This window comes from Hemiscyllium ocellatum, chromosome 1 (assembly GCF_020745735.1).
Source record: "Hemiscyllium ocellatum isolate sHemOce1 chromosome 1, sHemOce1.pat.X.cur, whole genome shotgun sequence".
NCBI lineage: Eukaryota > Metazoa > Chordata > Chondrichthyes > Orectolobiformes > Hemiscylliidae > Hemiscyllium > Hemiscyllium ocellatum.
Genome location: NC_083401.1, coordinates 76,895,730 through 76,914,846, shown reverse-complemented (window position 1 = coordinate 76,914,846; position 19,117 = coordinate 76,895,730). Strand labels below are relative to the sequence as shown.

The 19,117-nt window shown below is 41.2% G+C and overlaps 1 protein-coding gene across 6 annotated transcripts in view; it reads right to left on the bottom strand.

Moving 5' to 3' along the window:
- Positions 1–19,117, bottom strand: part of ddx4 (DEAD (Asp-Glu-Ala-Asp) box polypeptide 4) — a 145,729-nt gene that overhangs the window by 51,756 nt on the left and 74,856 nt on the right. For all 6 annotated transcript variants that reach the window (XM_060823043.1, XM_060823056.1, XM_060823027.1 and 3 more), the window contains 3 exons: positions 16,015–16,092; positions 8,249–8,368; positions 6,415–6,510 (listed from right to left, as the gene is read on the bottom strand). In XM_060823043.1, the coding sequence (XP_060679026.1) occupies positions 6,415–6,510; positions 8,249–8,368; positions 16,015–16,092 (294 nt within the window). The remainder of the gene's footprint in view (positions 1–6,414; positions 6,511–8,248; positions 8,369–16,014; positions 16,093–19,117) is intronic.

The window sequence follows — 19,117 nt, the reverse complement described above, 5'->3', positions numbered from 1 at the left end:
GTTTGTTATCCTTAAGGCCATAATACATGGCGAGGAATATGATGCTTTGAATGTCTATTGTCCTCTGGCCCTTGAAGTTTTGACTGATGCACTAAGCTGGTGGCCTTTGCATGGTGTGTCATATTACTACTTTGGGGGGGGGGGTGCGGGAGGAGCTGGGACACTGGTCAGGATGACTTTAATTGCCTTGTGTTTCCTGTGCTGGATAGAATGCGTAAAGCAGTACCCCCCCCACCCCCCCAAAGCTTTATCCACAATCTAAACAGTTGAGTGATCTGTGTGTGGAACTGGGGTTGGTAGACCTTTGGAGATTTCTCCACCCTATATTTAGGGATTTTATGTTCTTTTCCAGTCCTTATAAATATCGTACAAGGACTGATTTATTTTTCTTAACTCCCATGCCTCTTCTAGATTCAGTTGTATCTTGTTCAGTTGTGAATATTGCTATCTCTGATCATGCAGCAGTATATCTAGTGGTCGAGATTAAGGGTAATGCAATCAGCTCTCGGTACTGGAAAATGGATCCCTTCATCCTCAAGGGCAGCAAGTTCAAGTACTTTTCTAGGGAATTTGAAGCATTTTTAGCCACCAACTCCGGTACAGCTGGTAAGCTGTCCATTCTTTGGGACAGTGCTAAGGCCCATGCTGGAAGGATAATTATCTCATACTCTGCCAGCCAGAAGTGATGGAAGGGAGAGCAGCAGAGTCTAGTCGAGGCACGACTGACTTAAGCTGAGACAGCATATTACAATAGACCATCAGTGACTAAGCTGCAGCAGATCATAGTCCTTCAATCTGCCTCAGATTCCATACTTAAGCATACAGCCAGGAAGGAAAGGTTGTTTGAGCATGTGAGGGGCCAGGTAAATATTTGGCATATCATTTAGGAAGAAGAATGCCTCCCATTTTATTGCTTCTATTAGGGAAGGGAACGGGGCTCTTACTTGTAATGCTAAAAAGATCAATGCAGTGCTTTGAAGATTCTATTCTGAACTGTATTAGTTTGAATGTTGTGAGGATAGACAGGATAAAATGGAGTCTTCTTTTTAGGAACTCTGATCTTCCTCTCCTTAGTGCTCCATTAACCGCACAAGGGATACAGGAGGCAGTGAGGCAACTTCAAAGTGGAAAGGCGCCCAGCCCTGATGGTCTCCACAGTGGTTTTATAACTAATTTGTAAACATACTGTTACAACCGATGCTAGACACATAACTATTCATATAGTTGCGATTGCCTCCCACCATCCTTGGGATGGGTTAACATCTCTCCTATCCTCAAGAAAGGGAAGGCCCTGGAGGACCTACTTCTTATAGACATTTCCTCACTGTTAGACACAATTTTATAATCCGAATTTAAGACTTTGGCATTGAGGTTGGAAGAGGTGCTGCCCTCTATTGTTAAAGATGATCAAACAGGCTTTACAAAGGGTCGTAGATCCTGTAATAACGTTAGGAGGTTGCTTAACATGATTCAAGTGTGCCAACAGTGATCAGTTCAAGGATTGCTGGTCTCTTTGGGTGCTGGCATTTGATCGAGTGGAATGGCCATATCTCCTTAATACTCTGGAGCAGTTTGGCCTGTGCTTTATGGTGATCTTCTGGCAGAGGTTCTCAGCAATGGTGTACGGTCTGAGTATTTTAACATTTTAGCTATCAGCAAGGTTGTCTCCTTTCACCTCCTTAGCAGAGGGATTGAATTCAAGAGGTGATGCTGCAGCTGTTCAGGACCTTGGTAAGGCCACATGTGCAGTACTGTGTGCAGTTCTGGTTGCCTCACTTTAGGAAAGACGTGGAAGCTTTGGAGAGGGTGCAGAGGAGATTTACCAGGATGTTGCCTGGAATGGAGAATAGGTCGTACGAGAATAGGTTGAGAGTGTTAGGCCTTTTCTCATTGGAACGACGAAGGAGGGAGGGTGACTTGATGGAGGTTTAAGATGTTCAGGGGAATTGATAGAGTAGACAGTCAGAGACTTTTTTCCTGGGTACAACAGAGTGTTACAAGGGGACAGAAATTTAAGGTGAAGGGTGGAGGGGTGGGGGGTAGTTTTCAGGGGTAGGTTCTTTACCCAGAGAGTGGTGGGGGCATGGAATGCGCTGCCTGTGGGAGTGGCAGAGTCAGAATCATTGGTGGCCTTTAAGCAGCAATTGGATAGGTACACAGATAGGTGCTTAAGCTAGGACAAATGTTCGGCACAACATCACGTGCCGAAGGGCCTGTTCTGTGCTGTATTGTTCAATGTTTCTAAAGTGTCTTTGGCGGAGGCCATTCACACAGACCCTAATATGGCTGCCCCAAAAGGTGGGGTCAAAGATGCATAAGATTACACTATGTGGATAATGTTCTTATTTTTCTTTTGAACCTGGCAGTCTCAGTGCCCAATTTCTCAGGTTATAAAATCAATTTTTCAGAGTTGCAGGCTATGCCACGTGGGGGGGGGGGGGGGGTCTTAGGAAAATACCTGATATGGAAGGGGAGTTCTCCTTTAAGTGGGCACAGGGATATTTTCTTTACTTGGGCCTCTGTTAACCCTTTGATCAGTTATTGAAGGCTAATTTTGTTTAATCTTAAATAAATAAACAAGACTTCCACAGACTGGGTGGGGGGTGGTGGGGAGAGAGGGGGAAAGAGTGTGGCATTCCATTCTCATGGTTGAATCAAGTTGCTCTTATAAAATGAATGTTCTTCCTTGCTTATTGTACCCTTTGCTCTTTCCTAGGCTTGCATTTCAGAAATTGAGTGGCTGGTTTAGTTTTTATTTGGTGCCAGAAGCAACCCCTTATTAAGCTTGCAAAACAGCAACTGCCCCAGCGATTGTGGGGAGTGGATCTCCTGGACATTAGAAGATATCAACTGCGCTCCTTTCTATCTTTTCTAAGTGACTGGGCCCATGGGGTCTCAACATCAAGGCCACCAAGATGAAGTGTCCTCTTATCAAGCTGTTGCTTTAGGACAAAATGAGGACAGTGGCGTAACATTGCCGTAATCCAACAGTTATTAACATAATAAAACCATGGAGGGCAATGAGGCAAATGGAGGGTAGTATGTCGAATACATCTTTGCTTACTCCCATAGTTGGCACACCTGGTTTCCAGCCAGAGACAATGAATCCCAGGTTTAAACTTTGGGTGGTTAGGGGAATCTGTTGTTAGGGTGAAACGTTAATGTCATTTGATCAAGTAACTCGGAAATATGGATCGTCAAGTGGGGACCTCTTCCGTTTCTTCCAGATTAGAGACGTTATCCAAAAAAGGAGACCATGTACTTGACCAAGTGCTATAGATCTGATACGGAAAACAGGGTGCTTCAGTCTAAGAGCATTCTTTAGAGTACTCTCGATCATTTGTTGGAGGGGGGGTGGAAAAGAAGGGAAGTTCAAGTGACAGAGACCATTTACTTGAGGTCTGAAAGCAAAAGAAGAGTTGAGGTCACTTCAGAAACATGGGAGAACACTTGCAAGAATGTGAGGAGGATTTTGATGTGATAGGACCCATGCTACGCAGTTAAAGATTCTTCATAGGTCTCAATCTGGCCCCAGATTTTCCTGTGCAATTAAAGCAGAGAGCATCTTCAATGAGCCCCAAAATGTAAAATATATACTGGTACCCTCACTCTGTGGTCCTGCCACAAGCTCCATGCGTATTGGAGCACTGTGGCAGGAATAATACAGGTCGTCTTGGGGACCAAAGTCAAGGTGGACCCAGTCTCTTTGCTCCTGAATTTGCATCCCTTAGATGTAAATGGGAAAAAGCTTTTTCCCCATTCTCACGTTTTGTGCAAGGAAGAACATTGATGTGTGGGGTGTCTGAGAACCCCCAACCCAGGTCTATCAGGGTGGCATAAGTCAGTTATTCTTTTCAACACTTATGGGGCACCAGAAAACAGACAACTTTTACAAGACATGGCAGCCATTTTTGAATTATTTGGAAGCAGATCTTTCTGCCATTAGGACTTTTGTCTAGCCATGATGATTTGGTCTGATCAACCAAATGCCATGAGGGGAAGAATTTCAAACAAATGTGGGTTTAATAATTGATGTTCTCGAAGGTCGGGAGCTACGGTCTTGTGCTGAGTGGCGTTATTGATTGATTTGTAATAAGTGTAGTTTTGATTTCTTTTGTACAGTATAGTAGTTGTTTATTGTTGTTTTTGATGTTATGACACTATATTTACAAAATTAGAAAGTTACAAAAACTAAGAAAAGCAAAAGGCTTCCATAATTTTTTTTAAAAATCCAAATGCTACAGTCAGAGTCCTACAGCACAGAGACGGGCCCATGCTGACCAAAATATCCACTTACACTAACACCATTTCCCTGTACTTGGCTCATATCCTTCTAAACCATCCTAACCCATAGCATTTGGACAAATGCCTTTTAAATGTTAAGGTACTAACCTCAATTACTTCCATTGGCAGCTCATTCCATATGCATACCACCCTCTATGTAAAAACATTGCCCCACATGTTTCCTTTTATTCTTTCCCCTCTAGCCCTTAATTCCCCAACCCTGGGAAAAAGACTGAATGCAATTCACCCTATCCATGCCTCTTATGGATGCCTTCTCAGTCTCCTATTCTCTAAAAGAGAAAAAAATAGTCTTAGCTTATCCAACCTCTTCTTGTAACTCAGACCACTGAGTCGTGGCAATATCCTTGTAAATTCTTTTTGTGCTCTTTGCAATTTAGTAACATGCTTTCTTTAACAAGGTGACTAAAACTGAACACAATGCTCGAAGTGCAGCCTCAATGTCCTGTACAACTGCAACATAACTTTCCAACTTTTATACTCAATGCCCTGACTGTTGAAGGACAGTGTGCCAAAAGCCTTCTTCACTGCCCTGTCTACCTGTGACTCCACTTTCAAAGAACTGTACACTTGAACTCCAAGATCCCTCTGTTCGACTATACTCCTTAAGGCCCTACCATTCGCCATGAAACTTTCTTTGATTTGATTTTCCAAAATGCATCACATCATACATATCTACATTAAACTCCATTTGCCATTTTTCTGCCCACTTCCCCAGCTGATCAAGGTCCTGCTGCAATTTCTGATAACTCCTATTATAGTGTCATCTACAAAAAAAAACTTACAAATAGTACTTTGTACGTTCTCAAGCAAAATAGTGGATATAGATAACAAACACGAATGGGCTCAGCAATGCCCTAGTCAGAAGCCTCTAGTCTGACAAGCATCCTTCCACTATTACCCTCTGCTTCCTACCATCGTAGGGGCGGCACGGTGGCACAGTGGTTAGCACTGCTGCCTCACAGCGCCTGGAGACCCGGGTTCAATTCCCGACTCAGGTGACTGACTGTGTGGAGTTTGCACGTTCTCCCCGTGTCTGCGTGGGTTTCCTCCGGGTGCTCCGGTTTCCTCCCACAGTCCAAAGATGTGCGGGTCAGGTGAATTGGCCATTCTAAATTGCCCATAGTGGTAAGGGGTAAATGTAGGGGTATGGGTGGGTTGCGCTTCGGCTGGTTGGTGTGGACTTGTTGGGCCGAAGGGCCTGTTTCCACACTGTAAGTAATCTAATCAAGCCAATTGTGTATCCAATTTGCCAGCTCTCACTGGACTCTATGCAATCTAACCTTCCAGAGCAGCCTACCATGTGGAGGGCTTACTGAAATCTATAAAGCTACATCCATAGTTCTAAATTAAAACAAAAATACCCTCTTTGGCAATATACCGCACATCAACTTGTGAAGCTTCAAAACAAAAACAATTTTTTTTAAGGCTAATTCTATCGCTGAACCTAATTCACAGGCGAAGCATATTTGCATCAAATCAAGAACATTTAAAAAAACCTGTCAATATAACTTTTGATAGTCATTTAATAAAGGACCTAGAAGAAAATAAACAGGTTGAGTCGTGACCATCATTGGAGTTGCAATTCTTTTCAGTAAACTCTAGACAACTGAAAAATAATGAAATTAACACAGAAAGAAACAACAACTCTTTAGGTGGTTAACAACCAGTAATGTCAAATGTACAAACGTGCCTTGCCATCACAAGTCTCAGTTCCACCATCATGCATCAAAACATTTCAGGAAAATGAAGTAATGATTAATTGGAAAGTTTATGATTGGCCAAGGTTTTGTAGCTCAGAAATCAACAGGGAATCACAAGCTCCCTAAGAATTCAGTAAAAAGATATAAAGTTTAGACATACATATTCATTTCCCTCAAAGAGATGGAATTCATGGACATGTACGTCACTTTTATTACGTGTAACTGTGCTATTTACAAATGCAATTGATGGGCTTATATTGGAGCACATTGGACAACATTTACTAACTATCCTAATCGCATCTGGTATTGAAACTTCAAATTATGGTTTCAGTATGTGGGCAGACGCCTAGTTTACCTTTAAAAATCATTTTTGTCTTAAAAAACTTTTAAACATGTAGAGTACTCTCACCTGATTGGCCACCAAATCCTCCCCTTTCACTAGGGCCACCTCTACCAACTGGGCCACCTCGGCCGAAAGGACCATCTCCACTTGCTTTTGCAGCAACTTAGGAAAATAAAAGTCCACATTTAGGAGATTTGATTTCAAATTATTTTAAAATATGGCACCAGATCAGCTTTAAACTTGTAATTATACTCTAGGGACACAAAGGCAAACAACAAAACAGAAGAACTTTGGACAGAGGAAGATCTGTACATAGAAAAGCATAGTAGTAGTGGAAAAGAGTCAAACAATGGCAGGTGGGGCACAAGTGCATACCTCTTGTAGCACTAAAAAACATTTCATAATGTGAGACAGAATCCACATGGAAACAGGTAATAAATTTGATCACACCTAATTTACAAATATTCAGAGTTCAAAAAAGAAATCCATTTGGTACGACAGATCAGACTTCATGTTCCAATGAGCATCCTCTCATACTTCCATTAACTTTATCCTTCAATTCGAATCTCTCTAGCCCAGCCCACCACATTGTGGCCAATTTTCATTATTCGTACTCGGAGTGCCTCTAACATCTTAAACCCTACAAGACAATGATCACCGTTTCCTGAAAATGCTCTCCCAATGCCAACCTTATTTCTAAATATTAAGATAGCTGGAATTCCTTTTATATTGACCTTACACTGTTCATGGACATATGCTACAACACAATCTTGAAATATTTGCTCCTCTCTGTCCTTCAATGTTAATTAACTACCTGAATGAAGACTGAGTCAAACTTCAGTATTACCATTCTGATATGGTATCTCATGCTCCTGCATGTTTGTTCCTCCATATCCTTCCTATTAGTTGGCAGTCTATAGGCTATACTGAGCAATATAAGCCTTTGCTTTTTATGTCTTAGCTGTAGCCAAATAAATCTTACTCTTGAACCCATAGAATCTGTTTTCTTCACTACTCCTTTAATAATATCGTAAACTTGTCCTCCTTGCCAGCTTCTCAGAATACCGTGTACCCAGGAATGTTTTAACATGCAGTCTTTGCTCTTCTTTAAACTGGGTCTCTTACTGTCACAACATCACATGCCCACAAGAAGCTGCACATTTATTATATTCTGTGCATTCACAAATGGGTGGTAACCCAAATCTAGACTTCATTACTTTCTCCCTTGCTCCAACTTCACCTCATCATTTTCTCCACTACTGCTAGCTGTATCTCCAAATATGCTCTACCCTGGTATTTTCCCGTACTATGGTCTTCTGGCTCCCACATCACTGACAAGTTACTTTAAAGCCTTTGCAATAGCCAACTGTCCTGCTAGGAATTTAATTTCCATTCTGTTTAGGTGCAACTTTCCCAGTGTCCGCAAGCCAAGAAATCTGAATGTAGTATCTTGCTTCCATGTCCATTTCACAAATACAAAATCAGAACAGTTCACAGCTGTCCCAAAATGGTCTAACCAACCCAGACACTAGTTTAACAATATTATCTTGCCTTTGTAATTGTATCCTTTTTTATTCTATTTCTCTCAATATGAACTGTAGAGACCAGTCTTATTCTTCAAATTATTTTGTACATGTAAATAACCAAATGACGTAGAGGAGTAGTGATTTGTACTGATTTTGCCAAGGACTAAAAAGTGACCTTTCTTTACAACCAAAAAAGTGTCTTATCTCAAATCAAAGTTCACTTGTCAATTGTATACATATTCCAGTAGTTAATTAATGCCTCCTTGTACTTGATCACATCACTTCGCTATGTTAACTACAAAATCCACCAGAGCTCATTGTTTGAGTTTTGTACAATCCTCAAATGAATATGTGCACATTTCCCCAACTCTTACCATTCTGAGCACCAACTCTTGGTAATCCAGCACGATCACCTCTGCCAAACCCACATCTTCTTCCGCCTCTGCCATCAAATTCATTTCTGTTCACTGTAGTAGCTTCTGTAAAGCCAGCCACTATTATAATATAAAAGATGAACAAAAAAGTGGAGCACAATTCAAAACTGTTAAAACATAACTTTAGCATCAGTTTCATTCAGCCCTCATGCACAAAATCGAGATGAGAAATATGGGTATAATGCACTGTAACAATCTGTGACACTGCATTAATCAGTGATCAACTAAAAACATCACTACTGAAACAGAAAGCATTTTTGCATTTTTGTATCATTAAGTATTTCTTCCATCAATACAAACACTTCAACAGTAATATTTGGTTTTAAAAAAAACTTTCAAAATCTTGCAGAAGCATCGCTTTTGAGCCAGAAACTTTTATACGAGCATACGTTGCTTTAGAAATAGCAAACACCAAAGCTTTGTGTCAACTCAAAATTGCAGTCAATATGAAAGCAACAGCAAGGTGCCAGAATGAAGACCAAGCTCTAATGTGTTTTTCTTTGGCAAATTGATGCCAAAACAGGGGCATTAGCTGTTGGCTCCAAAACGTCACATGAAAAGTTAAAATACTAGGTTGGTTAAATAAACAGTTCAAAATATGTATTTAAAAAGGATCCAGAGAAAATTTTAAGGGCCATGTGATTCCCTGAAAATTTGCAGCAATGGAGAGCTGAGAAACACCTGCTAATTACAAAAATTATACTGGAAAGGAGACAAGTAAACCTTTAAGAGAGAGAGAGGTGGTTTATTGTTTTCATTGCTAAAGCTTAGTTTGGAAGAGATAGGACAGTGTGCTTTGTTTGGCAACATTCTTCTGGAATTGATTCCTGGTTTACTAGCACATTCAAAATGTTAAAAGGAAAGTCCTCCAAAGCTTGCAGTAAGCAGGATTCTCTGAGGGAGAGAAGGGAGGAAGAGTTTTCATCTAAACTGAAATTCAATCTTAAGATATACTCCACTGTTGGATGGCAATCAGCATTTCAAGCTCATTGACAGGAAATTCTGATTATAACTGTCATTCTATGTTCAGAGTTCATATCCTTGATTTATTATTTCTTTAAAAAAAGCAACAATGTTTATAGAGCTGTATGGTCTCCACTTGCCATGTAAATGTTTGTGTTGGGATTGTAACTTCATTAATTTATTCTTTTACCAGTTTTGTTAATTGTACATTCAAGGGAAGTAGAAAAGACAACAGTTTGACTATTTTGATGACCGAATCTAAACATTTACACTAATGGTTTGGTTCAGAGTACTGGGCAGCCAGTACAATGGTCTCATCCAAAAGTCATAATACCAAAAAAAGTTAAGTTCTGGTCTTACCAGAGTTCAATAAATCTAAAATAGTTAACTGTTACAAAAGAAATGCAGGTTGCAAGACTCAGCGTTAAAATTACACTCAACTTCTCAAGCAGGGAACACCTAATTGCAGTCAGTCCAAAATATTTATTTTTGGAGGGCTCCAGGAGCTAATTGCGTATTCTCAAACTCTTATATTTATTTTAAAAAAGAGTAATGTATCAATATGGCAGTACTAAGTATACAAATGTACATACATTATGAAAAACAATTAACAAGATGGTTTTACTATAGATGTCCCACAGTTTTTATGATAGTGATGGAGTAACCAGATCTCATAAGTTAACGTATTGTGACTAAGTCTCATCGGCAATCCTAATTGATTGTAAGCAGCTGGCACCTCTCAGTAATTTGGTTTTGTTCAAGAGGAGTGTCTCTCAATACACTGTGTTGACAAGCACATTACAACACCAACTGTATAAAAAACAAAATATACGTAAATCTATGTTGATGCACAAAGCTAACCATCAGATAATGAATGGTTTAATTCATATTTCAGTGACTTCAACTCCATCCCCCACCCCCAATCCAATGCAGCACCTCAGATGCTACGTTTGACATTGACTTTTTGTGCTCATTGGGCAAATTTGCCTTCACAAAACCACATATGGAAAAACGCTGCGCAGGTAGCTTGCATTCTTACAGATGTGCAGTGACATCACTTGTCACTCAAGATCCAAAACCGAACAGCTCAAGGTGGCCACACTGACTACAATGCTTGCATTTGGTTCTCCAGGACATTAAAAGACCTTGGTCTACGTTGTTGTCAAGCATCTTGAGCATGACAAAACTATTAGCGCTACCTACTGGTCAAGAAAAATGAGTACTATGAAAGAAATTGTTTAAATTTGAAATCTCAGGCCTAGAAGATCATAAAGTGCCCAAAACAAAAACAGTGTTCTGAGCATGTATCACGCTTCATTAGCAAGTTTCTAGTATCAATGCTGGCAATGGTTCATCAGCTGCAATTTACTTTCTCCAGAATTACCTTTATTTCTTGATTGTAACATTTCCCCATTGCTATTCACTGTTCAACTCCATTCAGCATGAGCCTCCTTCCCCTGAATCCATACCACTACATAAATCATAAGATTTAACTACTTCCAGTTCTACAAAAAAAAATGAATGATTCAAAATATTAAACCTTCTGCTCTCTGAATAGGCTGCCTGATGGATGACTCGTTTCCAACATTTGATGAGATTAGATTACTTACAGTGTGGAAACAGGCCCTTCGGCCCAACAAGTCCACACCAACCCGCTGAAGCGCAACCCATCCATACCCCTACATTTACCCCTTACCTAACACTACAGGCAATTTAGCATGGCCAATTCACCTGACCCGCACATCTTTGGACTGTGGGAGGAAACCAGAGCACCCGGAGGAAACCCACGCAGACACGGTGAGAACGTGCAAACTCCACACAATCAGTCACCTGAGTTGGGAATTGAACCCGGGTCTCAGGCGCTGTGAGGCAGCAGTGCTAACCACTGTGCCACCCATTGATTTTCTTTTTTTTAAAAAAAAAATTTCCCATGTTCATAGTATTATTTTCCAAACATTTCCTTAAATATTTAGTGGCCCACTTCAGAGTTAAAATTATACAGGCATGGGCACTTTGCAGCCAGGTAGTTGAATTTGCCCGCAAAATGGGTCACCTGGTAACCTACACAAAGAAAAACACTAAAAAAGAGTCATCCAAAGTGTGGTACAGATGTGCGCACATATGCATAAAAATGCATTAACGGTTGCCCTGTCCAATATTCCCATATATTATGGCTCCTCTGGTGTTGTCTCAACAACTCAAGGTGATGGCTGCCAGAAAATAAGGTGCAGTTTGATTGGAGTAACAAGTTAGCCTGGCCGATATAATGCCAATAGCTGCTTCAATTGCAGATTCATCTCTCCTATGCTGCTGCTTCAGTGCCTCCAATGACAGCATCTCCATCTTCTTTTCTTGTTGCTCCTCCACCAAGGACAGAAGCCAAATTAGGGATGCAGCAAGGGCAAGAGGGAGAGAATCTATCATTGGAGAAGCTAGAGCAATTAGCCTGGACGATTATCTATTGTTTGACTGGAACACTAGTCATCCTCTAGGACAACAGCAAAGCCAAGCAAAGAAGAGGGTGGAGGAAATCGGACACCAGAAGTAGATTCAAGAGTACACACAGAAGCACTGCCTGCACCAAGAACAACAGCATTAGCTAGGAGATAAGTCTGACTGCACTTTAAATTTTATGCATAAATAGTGTCAGGTAGGTTCTGGGAAAGGCAGAGATAAACAATCGACCATGCAGATTCATTTGGTGTTTCTGTGGGAGAAAATCCACATCCTGTCCACCCACAGCATGGCCACAAACAGCAACAAGGAACCATGTCTGCCTAAGTCACAACAGAAAGGACTCTGATTGCCTCAGTCTTGACCAAGCAGGCTGACTAACACACAAAGCAGCAAACAAGGGATGACTCAAGCCACTTCCAGACTGGCAAATACACTTAATGAGAGAGCCTGACAATGGATTTCATAGCTCTCAAATCAGCACAACTGTTCCTGAAGCCCTCAGGGCAGTCTCACTCCTCACACATACTGGAACTCCACAAAAGGATGCTCAGACTGAAAGGCACCGAGGTACCTTATTTGTGGACTAATCACAATGGAAACGCAATGATGCCAGGATGAGAAACAATAGCATCTACTCTCAGAGGATTGGAATCTTCAGAGTCAAACAAAGAAAGAGTGATTGCTGCTTCCAGACGGCTGATTGTCCTCCCATTGATTGTGTTTTACCCTTGATTGTACTGTAATTCACACCACATTACTGTATGCCTACAAAACTGCCTGTGCCTGCTGCTCAGCGAAGCGAACCCAAAGTCTACCTGTACAGACCGTCAGTTCGGTGTCAGCCTAGTCAATTTATTACAAGCGATATTGCTGGAAAATATGATTTGGAGATGCCGGTGTTGGACTGGGGTGTACAAAGAATCACACAACACCAGGTTATAGTCCAACAGGTTTAATTGGAAGCACACTAGCTTTCGGAGTGACGCTCCTTCATCAGGTGATAGTGGAGGGCTCAATCGTAACAGAATTTATAGCAAAAATTTGCAGTGTGATGTAACTGATTTTATACATTGAAAAATTGATTGTCTGTTAAGCCTTTCATCTGTTAGAATATAGTGATAGTTTCACTTCTTTCTTGTGTAAATCACAAAACCGTTTTTTTAAAGTTGCATTCTCAGGTTAGCTGTTAACAATGGTGATAGCTGGACAATATGTTGAAGGTAAAAACTGCAAATGTGTTGCTGGTCAAAGCACAGCAGGCCACGCAGCATCTCAGGAATAGAGAATTCGACGTTTCGAGCATAAGCCCTTCATTCTGTGTTCTGTCTATGACCTGATGTTTACACTGTTATCTCATTTTTTAAGATTAGAATCAGAGTTCTATATGAATGTATGCAGTTTGAGCAAAGTGCAATGTAACTCTGCAAGTACAAAATCACCCCCCAAAAATATGTGGGTCTTTGTCTGTCTAGGGCGTGGGGTGAGTGTGAGAGTGTCTTAAGTCTGTGAGGGGGTGCACGTGTGAGTGCGTGTGCATGTGTGTGTGGTGCAATGGTGATCACCTGTAATGTAACATGAACCCAAGGTCCCGGTTGAGGCCCTCCCTATGGGTACCGAACTTAGCTATCAGCCTCTGCAGGGCCACTTCCCTCTGCTGCCTGTCCTGAGGTCCACCTTGGAGGATGGTCACCCGAAGGTCCGAGGCTGAAGGTCCTGGACCACTGAAGTGCTCCCGAACTGGGAGGGAACCCTCCTGTCTCGATTCTTGTGCGGTGCCCATTCATACATTGGGGAAACCGAGCAAAGGCTACGACAACGTACCATGCCTCTGGGCATCCTTGCCTGCAAGTATAAGATAGCCAACGTTGGCTGAGTCACATGAGTGCCTGCCATGTACAAGGTGGGAGGTGTTCCCACGCATAATAGTGGTATCTATGTCCACAATCTGACACATCTTGCAGCGTCCGTGACAGGGTTACACGGAGTTGTCCTGAGAGCCGGGCAGTTTGCTACGAACAATGATCTGTTTGAGGTTTAGCGGTTGTTTAAAGGCAAGTAGTGAAGGTGTGAGGAAGGTCTTGGTGAGGTGCTCATCCTCATGGATAATATGTTGCAGGTCACGAAGAACATGGCATAATTTTTCAGCTCTTGGGAAGTACTGAACAACGAAGGGTACCCTGTCAGTTGCAGCACGTGTCGGTCTCCTGAGGAGGTCATTACGGTTCCTTGCTGTGGCACGTCGGAACTGGCGGTCAATGAGTTGAGCATTGTATCCCGTTCTTGTGAGGGCATCCTTGAGTACTTCCAGGTGTTCGTCACGTTCCTCCTCATCTGAGCAGATCCAGTGTATGCGTAGGGCTTGTCCATAAGGAATGGCTGTTTTAATATGTTTTGGGTGGAAGCTGGAGAAGTGTAGCATTGAGAGGTTGTCTGTGGGTTTGCGGTAGCGTGTGGTGCTGAGGTGTCCTTTCTTGATGGAGATGCATGTGTTCAAGAATTAGACAGACAGTTGAGAGAAGTCCAAGGTGAGTTTGATGGTGGGATAAAACTGATGTGACTGTGTACTCCTCGCCATGGGTCCAGAGGAAGAACGTTCCTCACAGACTTAAGACACTTTACACTCAACACACACTTTCTCACACTCTCAACCCCCACCCCAGACAGACAGACAGACAGACACACACTTTGTGGGGTGAATTTGTACTTGCAGAGTTACATTGCACTTTGCTCAAAAACTGCATGCATTCATGGAGACCTCTGAGCCCAAAAACTGCATGAATTTATGTAAAACTCTTATCTCAGTTTTTAAGATTAGAATCAATCTAACCATCAGGTCATAGACAGAGAACACAGAACACTTTCAACATATTGTCCTGCTATCACCATTGTTGACTGCTAACCCAAGAATGCAACTTCTAAAAAAAAGGGTTTTGTGATTTACACATGAAAGAAGTGAAACTATCACTGTTTTCTAACAGATGAATGCCTGTTAAGCCTATCAATTTTTCAATGTATAATTTCAGTTACATCACACTCCAAATTTTGCGATAAATTCTATGTTACAATCGAGCCCTCCACTATCCCCTGATGAAGGAGCGTCGCTCCAAAAGCTAGTGTGCTTCCAATTAAACCTGTTGGATTATGACCTGGTGTTGTGTGATTTTTAACTTTGCTGGAAAATAAACAGAGTCAATTTCACCTGATTTGCACTTGTGTTATCTCTGTTCAATTGGGCTCAATTCTCCAACAGTTTCACAAAAGCTGCTAATGCGGCTATTTGGCGTTTCCATGTATTAGGTTATTTAGATGAATCTACTTGTAGTTATATTAGTATTTAGGTGAAGAGAAACTTTCCATGCCTTTCCATTCTGGTTTTCAACTACTATTGGACAAGTCACATTTACTAAATAAAAGGTGTGGCTCTGTACAGTAAATGTTCTCAATGTTGAGCATTGACACAGCTAGTATACTATTTTGATCTGTTCTTTAATCTTTTGGTTAAAGGTTGGATGCGTTGTCATCAACTCTTTTCATGTGGTATTGGTGCACTCTCATTTCAATGAGATCTAGAGTGGAAAAATCCAAATGCACAAGGGAATGCTGCTTGACTGCAGTACTAAAAACAGAACACCAAAAAAGTTTGATGCCTTCCTTCTGATTTCTTGTCAAATACCTTCACAACATTTGCTGATCATCCAAGGTGTTTCTATATTATTTTCATATATTATGAGTGGTCTGCACTGATCTTTAAAGAGCATTACTACATCCTTTTCTACTTCACTTAGATGAACTCCACCCCTTTCAACCAAAATTTTAACATATTGCTCCACATGTCCCTAAAAAACATCTGACTGAAGAAGAAGAATTCAGCCGACCAAGATACTGTCAAAAATTCTGGAAAATCAATACACATTATTACATTCCTCTGACCTGCCTTATTTAAAAATTGATCAACATGGAGTCCAGGAGAAACATTTTTTTTTACATTATAGTCACCACAAATCTCCCTAGAACATGCCAAGTTCATTCTGTGCTCAATGGCAGCAAACTGACCACTGGAGATACGAGAAGCATTAGTAGTAAACAAATTATTTTGCCACTGGACACCGGCAGTACTTTATTGAACAGAGTTAGATTAAAGCCAGGCCGTAAAGCCAAAACAAAAGCTAGCTTTCCTTATTAAAGCTCCAGATTGATACCACAACCTCATTTGCCAGACAAAAACAAAAAAAGTGTTGAAGCAGCAAAAACTCCCAAATGCAGAAGATCCAGAAGTGGAAACTCACCTTGCTGCTTCCCAAATCCACCACTTCTGCCAAATATATTTCTATCGCTCGTGTTAAAACCATTCCCATCTCCAGATCCTTTAATTTAAAGAAAAAGCCATTAGTACTCCTTTCGGAAAAGGAGAACAAAAAAAAATCTAAATTCACTCACACCAAAACCAAATTGTGGGGAAAAAAAGAGGAATGATTTTTCATCACAAATGGTAAATAGTTGGACAATGGAAAGAAATTCCAAACACCAACAGCAGGCTTGTGTTGCTTTCTCAAGTCCCCTATCAAGCTGACAGACTTTGTTCTTTTTGTTGCTGGGCGGTACCAAGAAACAAATCCATTAATATACTATAGACCAGGCTATTTTCATGCCATGAAGAGCAAGCACCTGTCTTCCAGGTGATGTTGTTCTACACTGTAGCCAGAGCAGAGCTTCCAAAACCTTGATCCCCCATTGAAACTCTTTTGAAGAACTGAAAGCTAGCATAACCCTACACTGCGAACCGGGGGACCAGGTTAGGAAAGACTGATTGCAATCATGACCGACTCAGAGCATCAACCAAAAAAATGTCATCTTGTGACTGCAATCCACAGAGTTTGGGAAGCCCTGTTCTTGCAACAAGGCAATTTATGATATGGAATGGAAGGCATCGGTCATGCCAGCTATAAAAATTAAAACGTTTTGTTACACTGAAGTTGTTAGTTTCCTGGTATCAGCAAAACTTGGCTGTTTTGCACAAATCTATTGTCTTTTCTAACTCAGTATTCCTCAAAAGACATCAGAATGAACACTGTAGTACAGACAGCCAAAAGGCAAGTTACATTTTAGACAGCTAATACACCCCTAATTAAATGTCACCTATCCCACACTGCCATGTTGTACAAACTACTCCTTCCCCAGAAGTAGCATCAAAATTAAGTGACCAACAACTGCACTGTTCCAAAAGAGACCACAACCAGAGAGATTACTTATGCTGAATAAATAAGTTTGCATAAGATCGACCATTTTCACTTTACCAAAGGTTACAGCTTCCCAATTGCTAGACTTTGGCAGAATTAGAGAAGTTTTTTTGAAGATTATAACAAATGCTATCTTGACAGTCACTTCTTTTAAAAGGAAAGATGACGCCAGTTGGATTTCAGTCTTTAGCCCCATCAGCACTTCTACTTTTATTTCAGATTCCTCCCTTCCTTTTTCATTCTTCAGATGCATTGGGTGCCTTTCACAAGGACAGTTATGAAACATTTTTGCAAAGCAGCTGCCATTTTCTTACTTCCAATGTTACTAAGATTTTTTTCTCCCTCAGAGACTAGTACTCACCTTAGCAATTGCCGTCGGCGTTTTATATCAGTTATATTAAGCTCCATCTAAGTTTGAACACTTCATTGATTTCTAGAATTTTCGCTACTTTTGGCCTACCACCAGCAAGGCATGCTGCTTTCTTCAATTTAGCACCATAAGAGCCATGTGAATCACAGAAAATTTTCAACAGTGTGGCTATTAGTAAATAGTGTTTACAAAGCAAAGGGACCCCTCGCTGCAAACAATTTTCACTAACAGTACATTCTCTTAAAGCAACAGTTGCATTCCTCTGCAAACATGCACTAAGGAACATCACGATATGGGAAACAGCTAGAGAAAATCGCTATACCTGTTCAGTAGAAAGTTTGCATTGTCCAGTGTTCACAAATCGCCAAATGAGTTACAGCCAATTCGTGTTGATGAAACGCATGTTATACCAGAACAACCTACTATCCCATGACGGTCATTGGCAATTTCTTTTTTACAATCCATATGCTACCTTCTTGACAAAAATCAAGTAAAAACAGCTTCCACACACAGGGCAAGAAAATCCAGCCCTACCTCACTATTACCTCCAAACTGACAACCGAACATCAGGATAAAAACCTCCTCCAATTAAATATTGCAGATACTGGAGACGAACTTCAGACTCTAGTTCATAGACATCAAATCACTGTTTAAGGAGGGTTGTGAGGACAAACCAAGGAACTATAGACCAGTGAACCTGACCGGTGGTAGGCAAGTTGTTGGAGGGAATCCTGAGGGACAGGATGTACATGTTTTTGGAAAGGCAAGGACTGATTAAGGATAGTCAACATGACTTTGTGCATGGGAAACCATATCTAACAAACTTGATTGAGTTTTTTTGAGGAAATAACAGAGGATTGATGAGGGCAGAGCAATGCACGCGATCTATATGGACGTGAGTAAAGCGTTCGACAAGGTTCCCCACGGGAGACTGATTAGCAAGGTTAGATCTCATGGAATACAGGGAGAACTAACCATTTGGATACAGAACTGGCTCAAAAGGTAGAAGACAGAGGGTGGCAGTGGAAGGTTGTTTTTCAGACTGGAGGCCTGTGACCAGTTGATGTCACAAGGATCGGTGCTGTCTCCACTACGTTTTGTCATTTTGCCTATATTCCTCAACTCTTCCTATTCGTATACTTATCCAGATGCCTTCTAAATGTTGTAAATGTACCAATTACACCATTAAATGATTTGGATGCGAGCATAAGAGGTACAGTTAGTTAGTAAGTTTGCAGATGACACCAAAATTGGAGGTGTAGTGGACAGTGAAGGTGGTTACCTCATTACAACAGGATTTGGACCAGATGGGCGAATGGGCTAAGAAGTGGCAGATGGAGTTTAATTCAGATAAATGAAAGGAGATGCATTTTGGGAAAGTAAAACTTAGCAGGACTTATACACTTAATGGTAAGGTCCTAGGGAGTGTTGCTGAACAGAGACACCTTGGAGTTAGGCCACTGTTGGAATATTGCGTGCAATTCTGATCGCCTTCGTATCAGAAGAATGTTGTGAAGCTTGAAAGGGTTAAGAAAAGATTTACCAGGACGTTGCGAGGGTTGAAGGATTTGAGCTACAGGCTGGGGCTGTTTTCCCTGGAGCGCGGAGGCTAAAGGGGGACCTTATAGAGGTTTACGAAGACATGAGGGGCATGGATGGGGTAAATAGACAATGTCTTTTCCTTGGAATGGGGGAGTCCAGAACTAGAGGGCATAGGTTTAGGGTGAGAGGGGAAAGATATAAAAACAGACCCAAGGGGCAACCTTTTCATGCAGAGGGTGG